Source organism: Rhodnius prolixus, unplaced genomic scaffold (assembly GCF_049639745.1).
Source record: "Rhodnius prolixus isolate KJV_2025 unplaced genomic scaffold, Rpr scaffold_5, whole genome shotgun sequence".
In the NCBI taxonomy this organism is placed as follows: domain Eukaryota; kingdom Metazoa; phylum Arthropoda; class Insecta; order Hemiptera; family Reduviidae; genus Rhodnius; species Rhodnius prolixus.
In genome coordinates, this window is record NW_027411624.1 from 2542564 (window position 1) to 2565844 (window position 23281).

At 36.4% G+C, this 23281-nt stretch overlaps 1 protein-coding gene across 20 annotated transcripts in view; it reads right to left on the reverse strand.

Moving 5' to 3' along the window:
- The window catches only part of dlg1 (MAGUK family member discs large 1), a 775373-nt gene that overhangs the window by 75644 nt on the left and 676448 nt on the right, over window positions 1-23281 (reverse strand). For all 20 annotated transcript variants that reach the window (XM_074136765.1, XM_074136768.1, XM_074136767.1 and 17 more), the window contains 4 exons: window positions 8923-9198; window positions 8256-8486; window positions 3994-4144; window positions 2950-3034 (listed from right to left, as the gene is read on the reverse strand). In XM_074136765.1, the coding sequence (XP_073992866.1) occupies window positions 2950-3034; window positions 3994-4144; window positions 8256-8486; window positions 8923-9198 (743 nt within the window). The remainder of the gene's footprint in view (window positions 1-2949; window positions 3035-3993; window positions 4145-8255; window positions 8487-8922; window positions 9199-23281) is intronic.

Genomic DNA, 23281 nt, shown 5'->3' on the forward strand with positions numbered 1-23281 from the left:
GATCTTGGTGCCTGTTTTGATTTTGAATTAGTTAAATTTATTATTTTACTTCATAAATAATAAATAGCAAAAACGTTGTGAACGTAAAAAATAAATGGCGCACTTTATTCTGCAATAAATTCTCTCCCCCCACTCTCCACAGTTAATTCATTAACAAAACGCCTAATCAATAACAGGAGAAGTGTACAAACTTAATTTACAATTTAATTAGAAATTACTTTTACTTGAAATTAGCTTGAACAAATCATTAATTAAAAAAAACGTACAAATTGAGTTATAATTAATTTAAATTGTAATTACAAATTAATTAATTAATTTAAAAAAAAATAATTAAACAATGGAATAAATGGTTTATCTCAGCTCATTCATAAACAGGGCATAAAATATTACTACTACATTCAACCTCATTTCAAGGATGGTTTTTTAATTTGATTTGTAAAAAAAAGGAAGATAATTAAATGTGCAATGCCCTTAAAGTTAAATGTCTTGGATAAGCCTATACCTTGAAGCAGAAACTTGGAACGAGTAAGAAAATATATAAATAAATTTATCCTAACAGAGTTGATAACAATAGAGACGTTTTTAAGAGAAATTGCAAATATTAATTCTCATTAAGATGTTGGTAATACTGGGAGATGATCTGATATTTCTTGCATCCTCCAAATTATGTAGCAGATCATTTGAAAATGGTCTTCCAAAATCAAAGAATGAATTATAGCCAACTTTCAAGGCAGTCAACGCAGGCAGTTGTTCGCCAACAGGCGACACGCGAACTCACAAAATCATGCACACTAACATATTTTTTAAAAAAAAATGACCTTGGCTGACCTTTTAACATTTTGTAGCAAATTAACCTTTTCATAAAAAAAAGGAAATATTTAAAACAACTTTCTTCAAATAAATATTAAATTTGGTTCAACTTAAAACTTTCACTAAACTAAATTAAACCTTCTGCATCAAAACTAGCCATTTATTCAAACAAATAAAACTACTTCAACCAAAGTAAACCTTTTATGAGCCAATTAAATAAATCCTTCTTTAATCTATTTACGCCTTACATCTGCCATTTTATTAAAAAATAAATTGAACTGTTTTAAAAAAAATAATAATAATAACCACTATTCAATCAAAGAAAAGCTTCAATCAAATTAACCCTGTCTTAAACTTTTGTTAACCTTTTCTCAAACTCAATCAACCTTTAATCAACTTAAGCCTGTCGTCCACCAAATTAAACCTACTCAAATTCAATCAAATTAAGCCTGACGTCAAGCAAAGTAAACTTTTGTTAACCTTCTCAAACTCAATCAATCTTTAATCAACTTAAGCCTGTCGCCAACCAAATTAAACCTTTTTAAACCTACTCAAATTCAATCAAATGAAGCCTATCGTCTAACAAAGTAAACTTTTGTTAACCTTTTCTCAAACTCAATCAATCTTTAATCAACTTAAGCCTGTCGCCAACCAAATTAAACCTTTTTAAACCTACTCAAATTCAATCAAATGAAGCCTATCGTCTAACAAAGTAAACTTTTGTTAACCTTTTCTCAAACTCAATCAATCTTTAATCAACTTAAGCCTGTCGCCAACCAAATTAAACCTTTTTAAACCTACTCAAATTCAATCAAATGAAGCCTATCGTCTAACAAAGTAAACTTTTGTTAACCTTTTCTCAAATTCAATCAACCTTTAATCAATTTAAGCCTATCGCCAGCCAAATTAAACCTTTTTAAACCTACTCAAATTCAATCAAATGAAGCCTATCGTCAAATAAAGTAAGCTTTTGATAATCTTTTCTCAAACTCAATCAACCTTTAATCAACTTAAGCCTGTCGCCAACCAAATTAAACCTTTTTTAAACCTACTCAAATTCAATCAAATGAAGCCTATCGTCTAACAAAGTAAACTTTTGTTAACCTTTTCTCAAATTCAATCAACCTTTAATCAATTTAAGCCTATCGCCAGCCAAATTAAACCTTTTTAAACCTACTCAAATTCAATCAAATGAAGCCTATCGTCAAATAAAGTAAGCTTTTGATAATCTTTTCTCAAACTCAATCAACCTTTAATCAACTTAAGCCTGTCGTCTACCAAATTAAACCTTTTTAAACCTACTCAAATTCAATCAAATGAAGCCTGTCATCAAATAAAGTAAGCTTGTGTAAACTTACTCAAACTAAATCAACATTTAATCAACTTAAGCCTGTTGTCAACCAAATTAAACCTTCGTTTCAACTACTCGTAAATATAGCTTTTTCAAAATTAAACCTTTCTGCAAAATGAACTTTTACAAAAAATATTAATTGGAATGGTAAAAGGTTTACAAGGTCGAAAAAAATAATAGAATTACCATCGCCAATGACGAACAATCGATCGTTTTAAATCACGATGGAATGGTCTTTACCAATTCGGAATAATATCCGCCCTATACACACAATAGTAATTCTTTACCAATTTACCAAAAATAGGCAAAATTTACAACCTTTTCTCTCTCACTCTCTCTCTTTTATAAGCACGTTTTGCAGGAAGTTAACTTTGTTAACAACTACAATGAACAACCAGCTAACAAATCAGGTGTGGCAAAACGTGATCAGCATTCTCGTTTAATGTTGAGATCAGCATTCTTTAAATACAGTTGATAATAAATCTTTTTATAGTTGATAATAAATTTGAAAGTTCCCAGAAGAGAACAAAAAAGTACCTGAAAGAGCTTGACGAAGTGTTAAAAAAAAAAGGTGATTTATTGAACATGTTCATGTTTAAATGTTGAACCATCAATAAGCTGACTACGAACGAATGCGAATTCAGTGAAACATTCAAAACAATATGTTAGAAAAATTGGAAACAACTTTTCATAAAAATATCATCTCGCAAAAAACAAAGTAAAACTAATAATTATAATAAATATTAAGAATTAAATGAAGAAGAAGAAGAAGAAGTCGAAGAACTTACCTTGAGGAAATATCTTCAACGCTAACCGTCCTAGGCGAAGGCGGCTGCAATTGTATTGTAGATGCATGTAACGAATCTTGTATCGCTAAAAATGCAAGTCACAATTAATAATGTGGTCATTTATTTATAAATAAGAATAAAGTAAATCAAAATTTAAGAAATGTAATTATGAGCTCTAAAATTTGAATCTAAGATCACAAAGATTTTTGGTATATTGTAGATAATAAAAGCAAGGACGAGATAGGCGTAGCAAAGAAAAGCTTAACTTCCTGTTTTTTTAAGTTTTCCTTTTACAATTCTTTGTAATTTTCAAGTGGAAGACCAAAAAATTGGCGTAGAAGACACAAGTTAGTTGTTCCAAGGGAAGTAAGGTTAAGGCAATGGATTTGCGCCTAGCTCAAAACTTAATTCCAGGTGTACCAGGTTTCACTAAAACTTAATTATCTTAAGTAATTTAGCACATTTAGGGCCAAAGTTGGAAATGGATGTTAGCAAAGATCCTGAAATGAGGAATGTTATTGGGGAGATACATAAGATACATAACATGCTGTTCCTTAGAACTGGAGAAGGAGCATAACATGTCTAAAATCGAACTCAAGAACAGTTACTTTAAAAAGAAAAACGGAAATAAAAGGCGACTTGTTTTGTGATCTATGAACTGGGTTATGTGAATATTACTTTACTTTAAAATGCAGCGCTAAGGGCTGTACCCTAAAATTTCTATTCAAAACTAAGGATTTGCAAAGAGCAAAGCAGCAATTCTACCCTTCCTGATGTCAATGAAGGGAGTGTTGTTGAGGAAGTGGTTACGCCTGGAAGAATTAGGAGGAAACTAGAATACTTTACGTTAGCTCTCTTTAGGACAATACTAAATTAAGGAAAAAAGGGCTGAAACCATCAATAACTCGAATCAAGCCCATCATCAAAAGCTTTGTTTCCTTCCACAGATAGAACGAGTAAATCAGGCCATCAATGCAGAGTAATTTTTCCATCTTCACTCATGAGTAAAAAAATACCAAATCAGCTAAATAAAAATTCACTTACAAGGCTGTGGACTCGCAGATAGTTCGGCCGGTACAGGCGGAAGGTACACATGATCAGGCTTGCCAACTAACAGTAATACCCTTTCATGAGTGGCTTTCAGTGTTGCTACAGCTTCTTCGTGCGTCACATTCTCCAAATTTACATCACCTTCCTAGAAAAAACATTAAAAAGAAAAAATTATTGTAACTTTTATAGGTCACGACTTTCATCAATATTCTAGAAAGCAGAATAAGTGGAAACTACCATAAAATATAGTTGGAAGCTGACAAAGTTTTACTTATCAATATTACTGTTAAGAAGAGGAAGCTTTTAAAGCTCTAATTTTCACTCAACTTTTAGTAGTCGTTTCATTGGTTCTTCTCAAAGTAGTAACTAAGTATTTATATTTAACTATTACCAACACAAACATAAAGTTGAATTAAGTGAGCTTTATGAGTTGAGACGCGACCGGGAACCTATCCCATAGTTCTATTTACAGGAGTAGGGCACGTCATGTGCATATAAAGTTTGAAGGAAATCCTGGAAGCCATTTTTAGAGAGGGGAAAAAAACAACTAAAAAAATGAACATTTCTATTGGGTAACTCTTCACCAATCATTTGCTTACGTGTTGAGACTATTTTCAATTAACTTCCTTTCATCAGATCAATTAGTAAGCAACTCATTTTGGATTCTGGAGACTTCAAAATGGATATTATCAATGAAAACGTAAAATCTACCCGATTATAATAACTTCCCTTGCCAAGTAGCTTACTTACTCTACAGTAAGATAATTCGGATTGAAGGTTTCGAGAACTTACTTCCTGGGGCAAAAAAAAAAAACGAGTTAGTGGTGATGAACGATCATGGGTAACGATAAAGATAACGACGAGAAAAGACTGTACCCAGTTGCAATTTTGGAAATGGGTGAAAAACGAGGGAAATTTTCTGTTAACCAAAAAAAAATTATACACCTGCCCCAGATGAACATTTAGATCTTCCAGGAAGTACTACAGAAAACTTATCTTCATGAAATTTTAACCCCTCAATCTCTGGTCTCAGAATGGACCTTCCTTACATGTTGTAATAATTCATTAGGTTATTCTATACGCTTTGTTTAGATGAAGAAGCAGAAGCAGCCGAGTGAAAGTAAACTGAAGGAAAAACATCAACACCTTTGCTTTGATGGAAAACGTACTGGCAGAGACAGGCACCAGCTGTCCTCCTGCAAGGCGCACAGGACGACAATGAACGTACACTGGAGGAGTTTGGTTGAATGCTTGGAATTAGTAGCTTGAAAGCTACTTTTTTTTAAGGGACATTTAACGCCTTTTCCTTGATGAGAGCTTCAGGAAACTAGGATCTGGTTTTTCCCTAATGAAATGCAGATGGTAGTATTTTAGACGGGAATGTTGAATAGAATTGAATCATTGTATAAATGAGTATTAAAAAAAGAACGATTTGACAGTTTAGAGAAATCACTCGTACTGTTACGACTCACTTCAGCCCATCTTGGTGCCAACAATTTCAATTCCTTTTGTTTCCTTTGGAATTCAATACTACCTGCTTCCAATTCCTCTAACCAAGTAAAATTTGTATCCCATAAAAAATGAGCAGTTACTTTTGGATGAATCAAGATCAAAAACTACCCCAGAGAATCCTAGGGACAAACTTCTAAATGAAATAATAAATTTGAATTATCTCAAATTTTCCATTTTTCAGCTGTGCTGAAAACTTTAAATCAGCTGCTTAGCAATATTTCTGCTTGCCAGCGTTAAAAAAAAACACACACACACAAAATTGTGAATATAAAACCTCTCCTTAAAATACAACAAACCCAATTACTTTTATTAAACTTGTTGAAATTATATCCTCTGTTCCTGTGATTGTAAAATGATATCATTCTGACGGGATAAAGTTTCAACAGCCATCTTATTCCGTACACAAAGAGGGAAAATATATATGTTTTTTTTTTCTTCCAGAATTCTCTTTTACTTGTCCCAAAAATACATTCCTTATTACATCTATCATCTAATTGGACCCCGGGTTCTAATTTCGAATCTGGCCCAAAAAGGCACAACCTTTAAGCCAGATACAGATAGGTATGTATATCCCACCCTAAACTCAGAAAAGAAAAAAATAATCCATATTCGTGAGCTCATATGGATTAATTTGGGAAATCAAATTTATTTTGTAGTAACCCAGGTGTGTAGAGGATAAACTGCAGAAAACATGTGCCACAGAGATACTGCCCCCTCCCACAGGGCAGGAATTAACATGTCAAAATGAAATCTTAACCAAAAAAAATATGTAAAAACAATATTTAAACTGCCAGTAACCTGAACGACGGGCAGCCTGATCGACTCCTTCACTCGTTTCGTTTTTTGTCAAAATAAAAGAGATTAGTGATGGAAGAAATGTTCCTAACTAACAAGTATGGGGGAGTTGAGGTTTCAAGTCCCCGAGTCCAGGTGTTGCCCACACGAAGAAGAATGGGGCAATTGGTCCCAGGAAGTGAAAGCACTTTCCTCCAGCGATGCGATATTCTATCTTTTTCCTTTTTCTTTTTTCCTGCATTCGTTTAAATAATTTAGAATATAAACATTAAGGTTAGATGAGAAGGCTATCCCGTACAGAACCATTCAATTAAGGGACTCTTGGGAGTAAGGGGGGAGTGCTTATCCCTTTCCACCAAAAATATCTTTTCCACGATTTCAGAATAACACCCGGGTTCTATATAAAAAGTTTTGAGTTTGTAGGCAATTTCGAAACCGTTAGAACTTTTATTTGAAGCATAGCTTTTAAGAAACGTGTTAAGGACACTTCCTGCAGAAAAGAGGAAGCAGGCTTCCCTCTATACTGCCACATCTGGGTCTCAATTTCTGTACAAGGTTAATTAGAGAAATTCCAACTTTGATTGGACGCCAGAAGACTAGATTTTCCTTTTTAATTAGAAAAACAGGAACAGCACACTCACTTCTATCACTTTCACTTGTAAATCTGTTTCCAGTGGAAAAAGAAAAAGAAAGTTATTAGGAAATTTATGAAAGGCTTTGGAAAGGGGTTGGCAGATTTCCGCTTCCATTTCCGGTCGGAAAATAAGCGATAAGAAAGGAAATAATTTATAAGAATGAGGCAAAAAAGAAAATTAAGTGAAACCTTTTCAAACTGAACAGGATTTATTTATTCTCTAAATATGAAAGAAAAGTCTCCTCTGTAGCTCAGATTTCCTCGCCTTAAAGAAAAGCGCTACGCACCACGGCGACGCTATTTCCTATAGAATTGGAAATATAATTTAGCGCGAGAGGGAAAATGGTTTTCTGTGTCTTTCTTTCGAACCAAATGGCCAGGCAACGAGGATACAAAGAAGTAATAAAAGAAGAAATAATCTATTTTTCAATTTTAAGATAAATTTTCCGATCAATTGATTTTTATTTTATGTGCTACACTTTATATAGGCTACGTCATAGGGGAAAAGAAAGAAAAAGGAAATCCCACCAATAAATCAATGAGATTGTGAAAGCCTGTGGCAGAACAGTAAACTGTCTCTCCTACTACATCCTGTCTAATTATCATGAGACGAGATGGATTCCAGGTTTCCTTCCCAACTGATCTACAAGGAGAGGCGACCGGATAAACGGGAAAACTCCCGCCTCCCCTAAAGTTTCGATCCATTTAACGGTTAATTCCTTGATTGTTGATCATTTTTCCGGAAATAATTAGAATAAATAAATGCTTTGTTACCGTGATAATCCATTCAGTCAAATATTTCCGGCTGAGAGATTATTACAGCTTCCAACTGGGTCCTCCAGAGAGGCATGTTACAAACCTTCCTGCCGATTGTCAGATTCTTACAATGAGAGAGAGAGAAGAGAACGTATCCTAAAAATAACTTTTTTGGTCTCAAGACTTTTTAAAAAAGGAAGTTTCCGCATAAAATTGAATTTTTGGGAATTTGACCCACTTACCCACTTACCGGAAATTACTTTTTTTAAAAAAACTATTAGAACTTAGAGGTTGAAGGTTACCCAACACTTCCGCCATATTACACCCGGCGGTTCTTTTATGGAAATTTTGATGCATCTGATACCACTCGTTCATCTCATTTCCTGTCGTAGCCATTGCTACTGTCACAACCCACTGCCAGTCGTCTTAAGAGATGTGTGATTGGGAGTAAAATTTCCAAGTTCCTTATTACTTCCGTCACAGATCAGCTGAACGCACAACTAGTGATTCGAAAAAATAACAAAATAATATTTACGGTTTCAAAAATAATAAAACTTACCACAGAATTTCTGACGGCAACCAATTTATCACCAACAGCCAGTCTGCCGTCTACCTGGGCTGCGCCTCCGTCCATTATTTTGGTAACATAGATGCCATTATCGCCAGGTATATGCTGGTTGCCAATACCGCCAGCTATCGAGAACCCCAGGCCTTTGTTACCTTTTATCAATTCTATTTCCATTAGGCGCATACTTCCGCCAAAACTTGCCTCCCGTTTTCGCCTTACATACTGTAATCAATTAGAACCAATCATTATTCAATATATATTTCTGGCATGAAATGGTTATAGACTGTGGGGTTTAGTGGCTGCAATGCTGGATAATCATCATGTTTTTTTCATCATTGTCTAATCCCAGCATGATTTCGGTTCTTTTCCAGTGATTTGTTCATCAGATTTTGGGAAAAAAAATATTGATATATAAGAAAATAAGACTTAAAAAGTGAAGAAATAGAAAAATGGTCAGCAAAATCTTTCGAAGGAACTAGGAAAGTCTGGCAGAAAAGGATTGTTTCCACAGGATGTCCAGGAATTCAGCAAGTCATTGAGATCTTCATTCCTGGAAGAAAACTTTTTAAAACTGAACTCTATAATCTTGCAAAATAGATATTCTACAAAATATAGATCAATAGTTTTCAAAATTTATTGATAGATTTTGAAAACTTACCAGTGTAACAGTATTGCCAGCCCTTTTTAGGGCGTCCACAGCAGTTGCATGGGTCACTTGTACAACGGAGACCCTGTTTACTTCTAAAATTACATCGTTCACCCTTAGTCTACCGTCAGCCGCGGCCGCTCCGCCAGGTATCAGCTTTGTGATGTAGATGGCGGTATCATCGCCAATATGGGGGTTATCAGTGCCGCCGGCGATAGAAAATCCAAGTCCTGAACCGCCTCGTTCAAGTACAATCTCTTCATATTCCCAATCGCCATCTCCATTTACCTGTTTAAAAAAAAATTAATAAATTACAAAAAATTAATGATAATATTTTGTAAAGATGAAATTTTGAATTTAAAAACAAAAATTTATGAGAGAGAGAGAGAGAATGGGGCGTGGTTACACAAAAATGGGCGAGTTTTGTCAGAAATGGGCGTGGTACAATGACTATTCTAACATTTGATTGGTCCAATCAAGCACCTCTAATTTAAAGCTCCAATCCTTCACTCAAATCGGTTAATCTAAATCTTAATTGAGACTATATAAATTATTATTTACTTATTAATTAATTTTCTAGGTATTTTATAATTTAACCAACTGTGAATTGATTTTTTTTTTGTTCAGAAAATTTTCAAGAAATACGTCAGCGAGACTTGGGTGCACACAAATGATGAGAAACGAATTTTTAACTTTTGCCCCATTTATAAGGAAGATAAGGAAAATTGAGAATTAAAGAGAACTGTACCACGAGCAAGCAGGATTTGTTACGTGGAATAAGAAAAGGCAGAATTGTTGAGATGGTTAGGGCACAGCGCAAGAATGAAGGAATGACTGTTGGGTGTGCCAGAAATTGCTGAAGGGACATCTCTGAGGAGGAACAAGGAACAAAGGATGATTGAGGAAAAGTTAGCAATAGGACGTCCAAGGATAAAAAAAGGCCTGGGCGTAAGAAAATGAAGAGTTGTCGCCTTGGAGTTGCCTTGACGTGAAGAGGAGACCATGGTTCTCTGAGGAGCTTCCACGAAACAAGACGAGGAGGAAACAACATTATTTAAAAAAAAGATAAAAAAAAAAAAGTGACGTAATGAACATAAACACTGTGGTTATCTTAACCTCATCACAAAATCAAGGAGGCACAGCAGCCACAGCCTGCCATTTCCTGCTTGTTTAATTAGAATACCGCTTCAACGTATCAATACCGCAAATGAGAATATACAAGCGAAAACCCCCAGACAATCAGATAAAAAAAAATAAATTTATTAAGATCAACATCCAACAAAACCGAAGATGAAAATACAAAGGAAGACATGGCAAACAAAGTTTTGTGAACTTTATAAGAAATAATGCATAATTCACTTATATACATATATATATATATATATATATATATATATATATATATATATATATATATATATATATATATATATATATATATATATATACAGAGAGAGAGAGAGCGCGAGAGAGAGAGACGAATTGCTTTCTCTCTTATGCATGAATGTTTAAAACGCGCCTGTTGTTGTTATGGTGTTGACTTGTTTAAGCGGAAATTTGCACACTGATACCAACCGAATCTCATACAATGGCTAAGGCGGACAGACAGACAGACAGACCGACCGACACACAAGTGGATTAGCACAATCTAAAGTACCAAATTTAACAAGAGACAACGTACGCCCTCCCTCCACCGTTAATGCATGTCTGTACATGTCAGATTGAGGAGCAAGGGAAGGGAATTCTAGTTGGAAAAGTGGCAGAGAGATAGAGCCAGCACAGTTCGGAGCTGATATGACGACATACTACCCTCCTCTCGCTTTACACGTGCGCTCATATATATATATAACGCGTTGTAAAGTTGTATGGTGCTAACAGTTCGTGAATAGAGATTCGTTAGAGTTCAGTAGACACAACCTCTGCTACTAAAATCGGCTGTCAACTTGGTAATACTCAACACTTCCTGTCAACTGGATAATTCAATAATGCAGTTAATTCTACCACTAAAAGAAGTTATTCATTTCCGGCTCTAATTTATGTTTCAATCTTTTTTAAAAAAAATAGGAAATAATTGTAAAAAAAAGAAAAGATTACTCGTGTCTGTTCATGGTTAGCCTAAGTCAAAAACAGAGAAATCACTGCAAGTACCAATTTCATATTTCGTTTAAGTTACCCTAGAAGACTATGAAGCCAAAGGTTGGTCAAAATCGATCAACCAGATGATTTAATAACTGTAACAGTACGGGAGGTAACCTTTCTTATATTCCAGCCACCATTCAATATAGCTTGTTGGTCATATAAGACCCCCTACTAGTATCAGCGCACAGTGGATAAAACACACAATCATCTTAGTAGGAAATCCCAATAATTCTGCCCCCCCCCCAAATTGGGTGAATTGTGCTGGCAAAGTCTAATCCATAGATGGCGAACCTTATTGAGATAGGAGTCAAATTTTTTTTTTTTTTTTTTTAGCACTAGCTCTTGGGCCACTAATGCCCATTTGCACAAGAGTTAAGTTTAAAAATTATAAACTAAATATTTTCAAAAACTAAACATCTTTAAAATTCAGTTTGGCTTAACGGGTAAAACGGGGCGAAACAAGTGCTATGGAAGTCTCTTTTTACAAACATAACTGAACAAAAACCTGAAAATGTGTTTTATCTAAAAGAAAAATCTAAATATAGTTCTTTGCTTTGGGTTGTCGATTTTTTTTTAAACAAACAAAATGTGAGTAAAATTATACATTTTATTTGATATTTTGTAAACAAACACTTTGCTTTATTTCAAATACTATAAAAAGCATTTGTCGTCATTTGCGTTTTAGAACTGTAATGATCAAACTAAAAGTTTATAGATAGCATTTAAATTTGCTTTTGTGTCTATGCGTGATTGAAAAAAAATACAGATAGAATATAAATTATCCACAACAATTAGAAAATCTAAATCAACCCGTGTAAACTAACAAATGGTTGCCTAGCAATTGTGGGTCAGTGTCTGACCCGGGGGTCATAGGTTCGCCATCACTGGTCTAATCTAAAGGAGCAGTCCCCCCTTAAATAGATTAACGGAAAATTAAAAGAACTGCTGAAATTCTACTTGCCCGACAATGGTGTGAATAGGTTGTGCAGGATATTTCCCAAATGGTTTCTCTCAGACTGGAAAGGTTTAAAACTTTTTTTCCCCGGGAATGGATATCCCAAGCAGTTTAAGAGAATGTCATTTAAGCGCCCACCACCTGGGATTACGGGATATCCTCCACATTACTCCCACCAACCATTCAGCACTTCTGAATTTTTAGAGGAAAAAAAAACTTTTATTCAACTTAACTTTTACAGTTGTGGAGAGGGGGAAGGAAGTTAACAGGGGAATTAAACTGTTCTTCAATTCAACGACGGGGAATAACAGTCCAATTAGGACTCAACTGCCAGCGAAGGAGATAAAAATGAAGCGCTAAACTGGGAATTAGCGGGAGGAGTACAGAAAAAAAAGGGAAATGGACGAAAGGGAGAAGTTTGAAATGAAAACTTTTCGAATTAATATTGGGTGGAACCCCCCGTTATATAGATTTTCCTTCTTTTTTGGTGCAAAAAGATTCGTTTTGTAAAGAAAATGCGGAATTTTCCATCTAAATGTCCGTTGAACCTAAAAACATTTGGTCATACTCATTGGTACAAATTTTTGAAAATGAATTTCCAATCATTTGTTCAGCGTTCGAACTTAGAAGAAAATTTGTAAGAGATTTGTCGCCTGAGTGATCCAAGATTATAAGCAGAATATACTAGAGGTTAGATCTACTAGATAGCTTTGTGGTACCTACTGGGTTACCCACACAGTCTGGGGGGAGGGTCTTATACTCGCGTCACTTCCCCGGGGGCTACCCAAGTTCTAGATTACATTATAAACAGTTGGACAAACATTACAACCTCACCGGTACGACAGTTAATATACTATACAAGGGATGAGAGTACACACACACACACACGTACAAACCTAACTCCATGCTACGTGGTAATAGTGCCGGACTGTTAACAGCAGAGAGTGTGCAAGGCACTGGTCGAGTCCCATGTAAACCAGGGGGGTTTTGCTGGAGCTGCTACACAATGCTTATAATTATCATTTTGATTACAATGGTCCAGGTTACCATGGTGACGATGGAAATCATTGTGATCACATTAAGGCGGTCTCTGTGCTCGCCAGGCCAGAATGGTGTTCATACCCATTCACCAACCTACCTGGCTGGACAGACCTGATGTTCTAGGTGAAAGGGAAAGCACACAGAATTTATAACGTTACAGAGTAAAATTCAAATATTTTAAAATACAGAACCCCTTAAACATCTGCTGCTTGCTCTCAATTCAATGCCATTTTTTTGATCACTCTTACTGCTGGTTAAATTTCTTACAAGAATTATGACTCCAAGTTAGGGTCTAGGGGGCCCCTCCCCCGTGGTCCACAATTTCTACAGACTGAAGATGCTAGAAAACCTGATTTGGGACATTCTGCATGATTGGGAGGGGGTACTTCCTCGAAAAGTTAGAATTGTTGGTCGATTTAAGTTTTAAGTAGTTTTTGGAAGACATTTATTTATCGTCTAGTTCTTTTTTCTTGTTAATATAACATATCAAAACAGCTGTAAACTTTTACCACTCCACTTTAAACAGTTGTTTGGCGGGAAACTTCACTAAGTCTTGGAATAATGCGGGGTTTTGATATAGTGCCAGTGAGTTTCATCTCTTTCTATCCTCGGATGAAAGCCACTTGAAGCCCACAACAAGAGAACTGTTTTAAAGGGGAGTGGCGCTCTCTAGATTGGCGTGTTGTGAACGGTGGCAACTTCCTTCCAGTCTCAAGATAATCCTTAAACGGTAGAAAGCGTTTTGACAAGGGACTTTAAGACGTTCTGGGGGGGCCGAAAGAGTATGGACGGGGGTAGAGTTAGAAGGACTTAAGTCGCTTTCAAGTGAGAGATTCTGGGTCGTTCTCCCTTTTTCCTCTTGCTGCTTGCAACCATTAAGTCCTGGAATCTCTTCCTACAGCTCCTCTGTTATCTCTGTTTCTTGGTTGTACGGAACTTCCATGGAAACTGTGTGTGTGCGTGTCAATCGTCTTCTCTAATTTCCTTTTGCCTCTCACCCTTCAGTCGATACTCTACTTTTTCCATCACTGATTGCTTCTACTCCAAGGAAATGATATTTATTCTTTTTTCACTTCCACAAATGTTCGAAAAACCTAGCTTTTGCGGGGCTGCCTTTTCTTTTTAATTATTATTTATCTTTCTCTCTCACCTGCTCTCTCCTCCCATTCTGTACCAGAATTAATCATCTCCTCGTTTACTAACGATCAAAGCAAATTGAAATAAATACCATCCGATTGCCCACTGTTCTTGCTTCAATTAAATCATTTTATAATTAACTTGGTTTTAATGTTTTTCATTTAAGGTGCGTCATTGGCGCCCGAAGATTTTTCAGTGCACTGCCGGCCTCCGACAGTGCTCTCTCGTTAAAAAACAACACTCCCATTGCCAGGCAGTGAGCTTAGATTAGATTAAATTTACCCAGGGCGGCCTCAAGGCCTGCGCCACTGCAACCCCATTGGATCTATTGTGGCTCCCCTCACTCTAAAGCTCACCCTCCAGACCTGTCCTTTTAATCAGACTCTTGATGCTGGAGAGCGTCTCTTTGGGTAAAACTCTCACAGGCCTTGGTTTTTCCTCCCCGAGAAGTAACATCCTTAGCCATACGAGCCCCTCGCACTGGCACAACACGTGCAGAGTGCCGTTTCCTCCTCTTTCTGACAGAACCTGCTCTGCCAGGCGCCCATGCGATGCATGTGTTTCCTGAGCCTGCAGTGACCAGTTAATAGGCCTACAATTATCCTTATAGCCCCCCACGGCCTTGACGGATTAATTCTGCCATCAGCCTCGGCGAATAGCCTTTAATTGAACTCCTTTGCCTGTCTCTGCCCCGAGGTGGCAAGCCACCACACTTGAGACCTACTCTGCAACCATAAGTTAATGGCCACAGTCTTCACACACTTCGGAACCCCAAAACAGGGTGCCGGGCCAACGAAGTGTCCCGCAGAGCCTTTCCGGGCCAATAAATCTGCCGCTTCGTTTCCCTTATCACCTGAATGCCCGGGTACCCAAACCAGAAAGACCTTAGGCAATGAGCTTACTCAACCATTCTAAGTTAATAAGTAAACACTGATTAACTGACGTCATTGTACTAGATTGACGTCATTATACAGGTCGGATTGATGGGTTTCAAAACGTGTTCATTTCAAAACGCTTTTCTGAATGAAACACCTTGTTAACGTGTTGTTGACTCTTAAAGGTCTATGTTAGTCTACCGCTAATGCCTTTTTTTCTTTTGTAATAAAAGTTTCGAATTTGAGGAAAATTACCCAATCTGGAAAATTCTATTTCCAGTTTTACCCTGTAACTGGTTCTGAATAGGCACGTTAGAGCGTTGCTTAAAGTTGTAGTTTCGCGGGGGGGGAAGCCTCCCAAAAAATCAATTTTTCCACACAAAAATGTTTCTAATAAAAGTGCAAGGTGTTTTAAATGGAAATATCGGTGAACCAATTAAATAATCTTCTTCAATTCTACTGTACAATACTATGTAATTTGGAATAGGAAAAGAAAGAATAAGTTTTTGGGAGAGGCATTTAAAATATACTAAACTGGGTTACTGGAGTTAACTGGAGAGGGAATTCTCCAAATCTTCACAATCCCAATCACCTCTTGTTTTACTGCTTACCCCCCATCCTTTCTGGAGAAGTTTTGTTCGTATTGTCTCAATTACCAGCGATGATGCTCTTGAGCGACTTTCAGTTCTCAAACTGGCCAAATATAATGAGTGTCTGGCAATCTAGATTATCCCAGACCACAAGATCCCACGTGGGATACCTTCCACAAACCAAGTCTTGGATGAATAGCAATACACAAAGGAGAGCAGAAGTAAAGAAGAAAAGGTATTTAAGGCTAGTTACTTCAGGTGGTCGCCCTTCAGGTATTGTCTCCTCTCTTTGAGCTCTCCCGCCGTATGTTCAGTAGAGGAAGAACAAAAGATTTTGTCCCTTCCTTTTTTTTTTATGCAGCATCATTCTTCTCCTTTTTGCTTCCCACTCATTGTCTCTGTTGTTATCAATGAAATGTCGGGACTCTTTCTTTGCCCCCCCCTTTGCTTCTACGTACTTCCTATTTCCTGTGAGTTTTAAAATGTACACCAAAAGTCATTGAAAAAGATATCGTAGAAGCGATTTTTGCACACATGAATGAAATATACCTTACACGCTAAGGGAAAGGATAAGACTTCTATCCCATAACACTAAGATAAGTTTCCCTTAACTTTTACCATTCTTGTTACGTAATTAATTATTATTTTTTATTTTATTATTTATTTGCTTGAGACCGTGGTCTATACAAAGAGGTTTGTACTTAATTAATCTAGAAAATCGATCAATATGAGTGTAGTGAGTCGTCAACATGGTTAAATGTGAGTGCAAGATAGTTCTATATAAGTCTAGTGAGTCGTCAACATAGTTAAATATGAGTGTAAGGTTGACCTAAATAAGTCTAGTGACTTACCTACATGGTCAAATATGAGTGTAAGATAGTTCTATATAAGTCTAGTGAGTCGTCAACATAGTTAAATATGAGTGTAAGGTTGACCTAAATAAGTCTTGTGACTTACCTACATGGTTAAATATGAGTGTAAGGTTGACCTAAATAAGTCTAGTGACTTACCTACATGGTTAAATATGAGTGTAAGGTTGACCTAAATAAGTCTAGTGAGTCGTCAACATAGTTAAATATGAGTGTAAGGGTGACCTAATAAGTCTAGTGACTTACCTACATGGTTAAATATGAGTGTAAGGTTGACCTTAATAAGTCTAGTGACTTACCTACATAGTTAAATATGAGTGTAAGGTTGACCTAAATAAGTCTAGTGACTTACCTACATGGCTAAATATGAGTGTAAGGTTGACCTAAATAAGTCTAGTGACTTACCTACATGGCTAAATATGAGTGTAAGATAGTTCTATATAAGTCTAGTGAGTCGTCAACATAGTTAAATATGAATGTAAGATAGTTCTATATAAGTCTAGTGAGTCGTCAACATGGTTAAATATAAGTGTAAGGTTGACCTAATAAGTCTAGTGACTTACCTTCATGGTTAAATATGAGAGTAAGATAGTTCTATATAAGTCTAGTGAGTCGTCCACATGGTTAAATTTGAGGGTAAGGTGGTCCTACATATATTATATCTAGTGACTTACCTATAAGGTTAAATATGAGTGTAAGATAGTTCTATATAAGTCTAGTGACTCACCTACATGGTTAAATGTGAGTGTAAGGTAATCCTGCATATGTCAAGTGAGTCGTCAACATGGTTAAATGTGAGTATAAGATAGTTTTATATGAGTATAGTGAATCGTCAATATGGTTAAATGTGAACGTAGAAACTGCATTTATGTTTACAGAAATTGCCGCTAGAGTTCTCCACCGGATGGACTGCAAAGCAAGCTTACAGCCTATTTAATGGCGGCTAACAAACCTATTTCTCTATTATCTATTTCACGATTAAACAATATAAATTCTGAAGTTTTTTGTTACAGTTAACGATAATTGTGTAAAACATGAAGTATTCTACCAAAAGAAATATTATTTTTCGTATTTTTAATGGAAAATTTTTTTTTCTTGCTTAAATCGATAGTTTATCAAATACCTATGGGAGAAATGTTGGAAAAAAATTTTTAAATTAATTATTTCATTGAAATTATTGAGCTTAAAGTAGTGGCCAATCACAGCGTAGTAGGGCTGCAGGCGGTGGGCGGGTCACGCCCACCTCTAGTGTAGTCACGCCCCATCCAATGATAACCAGTTATGGGCTGGTCAAAGCGTATTTAACAATGGTGCTTCAGTACCTTTCACTTATTTTTCTAAATCTTTTATTATTTTCTCATATTTTATTAACTTTTTTTTGGTTATTTTAGAAATAATATGAATCTTACGTAGTATTGAGATAAAATGACAACAAATTATTCGAAAAAACAAAATCATTTTCAATTTTCAAGAAATTTTTCATAAGTTAAGCTCGTTTTCGAATAGTTCTTGCCAATATTCGACAGCTCCACTTAACTTTCTCATGAAAAGAATCTCGTATGAACACTCACATGACTTTTTTGTTACCATCGTTTACGAATATAATTGTATTTTCTTGTAACTTAGAATCGAATTAAAAAAGATCAATTTATTAATAATGTTGATAGGATGCGACACATTCCCTCTTAACCAAACTACTAATTAAGTACAAATTTTCAAGCCAAACTGACATTTAAGCTTAAGTACGCCATTAGATCACCTTCAAATGAATCAGTTTGGCTAATTCAGAGTAAATTAAAGGAAAAGTCTTCCTTTAAATTTGCAACTTTCCGGTGTATTGATTTTCTTTCTTCCTCGGATGTTTGGTTAGAAATTTATTAATCAAATACTTAGAGGCAGTAAAACCTTAATATAACTAGGCAGCGCTCAATGATGATGCCGAAGTTTCGAAGTTGAAGTCTAGGATGCAGCAAGATTTTGTTCTAAGTTCTTTGAGCAATGAACATTCCCTACACTCCAGATCAGAATAATCTCAAATCAGAAGCAGAGGTGATTCTTTTATATTCCATTCATCAGACCTGGAGGAAGCTTGCAAGTTGACTATTAAGCGCAACATCAGGCCGCCAACTGTTTTCCAGCTTGATTAAATTCCCCCAAAGTGAAAAGGGAAAAACCCCCCCACCAACAGCAGTTAAAGGAATCTGGAGAAGCTTTATAGCTTCTCATCTTCTGGGAGAAAAAAAAAATGGACCATCAATCTCCCCAATAATGAATATCCCATCCAAGCTGTGACTAATAGAGCCATCATATGCAGCAATACAGCAGGGAAATATGAAAATCAAAATTGACGTAGATTGACAATCTGTAAGAATTGATCACTAAACAGCGGAGGGGGGAAAAAAAATTGAAGGCGGAAAAAGAAAGAAAATTCTGTCAGTGAGGAAAATTCGTCAATCATTTGAATATAGTACACGCTTTTCACTAAGAGACGTCATCGCACTCCTCTCCTTCTTTATCAGCTACTCTTTTCCTAACCCAGTCAGGTTCGTCACTACCGATTTTCATTTAAGAAAATTCACATAATTTATTTTCTCTTATTGGATACGAAAAGTATTACGTTCCATTTTAGTGCCGTTTCAGGTCTTCTGAGTCAGAAAAATGGTTTTTCACAAAATGGTTTTCTGTTTGTATGTGTGTGAACAAAATATTTTGAAAATGGAAATTCGCAGGAAGCTGGAACTTGATTGTTTGATTAGATTCAAGCGGAAAGCCTGTCTGTAACTCACGGAAATCGAAACCCTTTATAACCGGAAGTACCAGACAATCTTTTGATTGGATTTTTTTTTTCTACTTTCATTCGATTTTCATTCGAGTCCAAGCAAAATTTTCATTCAACTTTTGAGCAAAATTTTTTTATTCTTGATGATCAACAATGGTTTTTATTGACCCAACATTGACCCAAGAAAACTTCGATCAATCGTATTTTAAGGGTGAGGAGAGGGTGGTTAGACTTCTTTTGTAAATGTGAATTTTTTCGTTTAATGTTCGGTCTTGTGGCTCAAACGTTAATAGAGGGAGGCTGAAATTCAAGGGTCTGAAGGAAATGCTATTTCCCGGAAGTACTACCTATACCGAATGGCTTCTTCACGTTTTCCAAAATTTTCCCTAAACGACTTCCTTTAAACATTCTAATCCTATTGAACTAACACTTTTACTTGTAACAATTTTTCTCTTGGAAAACTTTGTGTAAGGGAAAAAGTATGGCTGTCGTGCTGATTTTCAGTTTCACCGGAAGTATTCCCCTGCATATGACAAGTATCTTCCACAAAATTTCCATTTTGTCCTTCAGTGGTACGAGTAAACACAAGTGCTCTAATTTGATCATTGTTTCTGAAGCTAGCATTGAGCTCTCAACACCCAATCTCTCGCACATAGATGCTTTTGTAAAGTAATTGTCTATTTTTTCAGGCGGGCTTTGCGTCCAACTTACCAATTAGGAGTCGTGGGCGAAGGCGACTAGCAAACATACTTTACTGTAAATTTCTTTTATTAACCATTAAATAAAGTCCAAGGTCTAAAGACCGGGAATCGAACCCTGTACCATAATAAATTTACGGTAAAGTATGTTTGCTAGTCGCTTCCGTCCACGACACCTAATTGGTAGTTGGACGTTAAGCCCCGCCTGAAAAAATAGGCGATTACTTTTACAGTACCAAAATACTTAACAGGTCTCGCCTCTAACCGCTCGGCTACCCGTGGCGCCTATAGATGCTTTTGTTAGGATTTAAGACAAGCCTTCATGGAAAGCAAAATGTTTTCCAGAGAGACCCTGCTGGTAAAAAAAACGGCGTCATCAAAAATCCTGCAGGAAAGAACCAATTAAAAAAAAAAAAATTAGCAAATCCTCAAACCTTTTTGTACTTATTAGGAACGAAATTTAACAGCAGAATTTACGCAAAACTTACCAACGAGAGATATGGTTCTGCCCTTACAATAATCCAACTTTTTCTATATTCAAAACTTAAGAGCACAGCTCATCAACCCCATCACCATAGGACCCGCAGAGCTTTAACCAGGGGAAAGCTATTAAGAAGGGTGAAAAGGACATTCTAGTAGCTCGAAAGGGCAACCACCAACTCCTTTGCTCCAAACGCTACCAACTCGCTAAGTCACCATCATTCGATTCAGTCTCTCGTCAATGATGATCACTCATTTGTTTCAGCTCGTTATTGTCATTTAGTAAAGTCTAGTGCAGGATATTCGTATTTTAATTAAATTGCCTTAAAATAGCTTCAACTCCTACTTATCCAAATTACATTACGAACTGTTCTTCCCTTTTACAGAAACTAAACTTAAGGAACAAATTCCCGTCTAATAATACCAAGCAAGAAAAAGTCATTCTGGTGTTCCCAGAATTATGTAATCATGCAGTTTCACTCCCCCAAGACTTTGGGGGTAATAAGCTGTGCGGAAGTAGACTTGCAGAAACGAGAAAATAGTCTTCAAGTAATGAGCTTATATGCCCGGCGGAAATAGTGGATGAGAAGGAGGGCGTATATTTAGACTAACAGGAAAAGTAGGCTGGTAAATCTTTGGAATTTTAGGATAGAGAAGGGCCGTGGCTGTACTGTGTATAGAAAAGGTAGAGCGCAGAACCTTTGCGCTCAGGAATAGGAAGGGAGGTTCCTGCGGGGGGGAAATTCTCCTCGGGGGAAGGAAGGGGGAGAACTTTCCATGAAGATTATCTTCAACTTTTTGGTGGAAAACTTTACTGGAGGGGGAAAGCAAGGCGAAGAAGAAGAAGAAGAAGTGTTTTCCTAATAAGAAGTTGAGGAAGAGTGCAGGAATTGTAGATTTCCTACTTCAACTTCCATATAACCTCTACCCAAAAGGTTATAACATTTCTGTCCCCTCAAGCATCAAACTTAGTTTCAAGTAGTGTCGTAAAGTTGACGACTGTACCAGACTTCTTAAAGAAGTATGATGCTAGGTTGGTAACAATGAAGTCAGTTAATTATTTACGGTTGTTACACCTGCTATAAAACACTTTTTATTTAAAAAAACATAAAAATTAAAAACTCTTTAAGAATTCATTAAAACAAATCTTTAATGTCATTACTTTGTTTTTTATGTGATTTTTCACGTCTCTTACAAAATATGAGGAAAGCTAAAAAATACCGGAGATATCTCAATTTAATTTTTCACTTTAAGTGCCCATTTTGAGAAAACTCTACATCAGAAAAAATACTGAATGCCACTTCCACTGTACTTCTAGAACAACATTAATCTAACAGTTTTATTCCCACTTAAATGGAATGTACCTGAAGTTCGGAGACCATCGCTGAAACCATTTTCAAGAAAATGGTTTCGAAAGAATTGATTCAATTAATTTTTCGAACTCGGAATTTCGACAACACTTCCTCCCTTGAAATGACCGCACAAATACGAGTATTATGAGCAGCTTCCTTTGTTTTGATCTATCCCCCCTACTCGCCTAGATGAAACCATTCATAATGCAGCACTTCCCTGGGATAGAAAAAAAAAAAACTTACCCAGTTACTCAGGGGAAGTTCTTCAGGCACTTGAGAAGTAGAAATAGATGCCTACTTCCTGGTGTGTCAGATAATGGGAACCAGACTTCTTATGGGAGTTCAGGAAGAAGAGAGAACCGGCAAGCAATCACACATCCCAAGCAATCCACTGCCTCATCGCGCTCCTTAAATGAGGGAGTTCGCAAGTGTTTTAAGAAGGGATATACTCCCCTCTAAAAACCAACTAGGCTGTAAAAGAAAATTTCAGGAAACGGGGAGCTGAATGATAGCAATAACAACCCTAATTCTTATTGAGGATATATCCGCCCCAATACCTAGTTATTATCCTGGATTTCTGAACAAGCCACCTTCAGGAGATAACCCGCTACCTAAAATCTAAGATCCCTCTCCAGTACAGGATACATCTCCTCCCTTCACTACCTAGTAAAGAACTAGGTACTAGAACTACTCTATCCCAATATTTCGCCAGAAATAGCCAATAGCCAGCAGACTCCCACAAATATCCACAAACTGACCCTAACACTCCCTTCCTAAAACCAAATTACTTCCTTCCCCTCCTTCAAGCAATAAAATCAGCTAACTTCAAATCGAATCCTTGGAATAAAAAATTTAACTTGGCACTTCCCACAGCCAGCGAATCCAAGATATATACAGATAAAAAAACTGGAACAAAGCAGAGTATCTAGAATTCTTTCTGTTCTTGGTGACAGCATCCCTTTATTTCAACAGCCCTTTACTTATTTAAGCTCTACTCAGCTACCCTCGACGTACTTGATCCAAATCTTCTTTTAGGTACACAATAAACTAGACCATAGTTCCCTAGGCAATCAAGTATTCCCTTTGGGTCATATGATCCAGGTAACTGGAAAGAGGCCATCTTATGTACACACTCACACGACTTTTTATTACTGTATATACAAAAAAGGTGTAGTTTAAACTTTAAATTTTTTAAGTAACTGTTGCTGCAAAGATAACGCCTACGTCAATAAGATAATCTTCTGTCAGGAAGTCATTTGTGCTCAAGCCGAAGAATGAGGAAATGTTCATCAATCAACATCCAGAGCTAAAATAGCTTTCTTAGGCGCCACGGTAGCCGAGCAGTGAGAGACTAGACCCGCAATGCTAAGATGTATTGTTGGTTTAGTGGGTTCGATTCCCCCGGCTCTAGGCCTTTGATTTTATTTAATTGTTAATATGGGAACTTTACAGTATG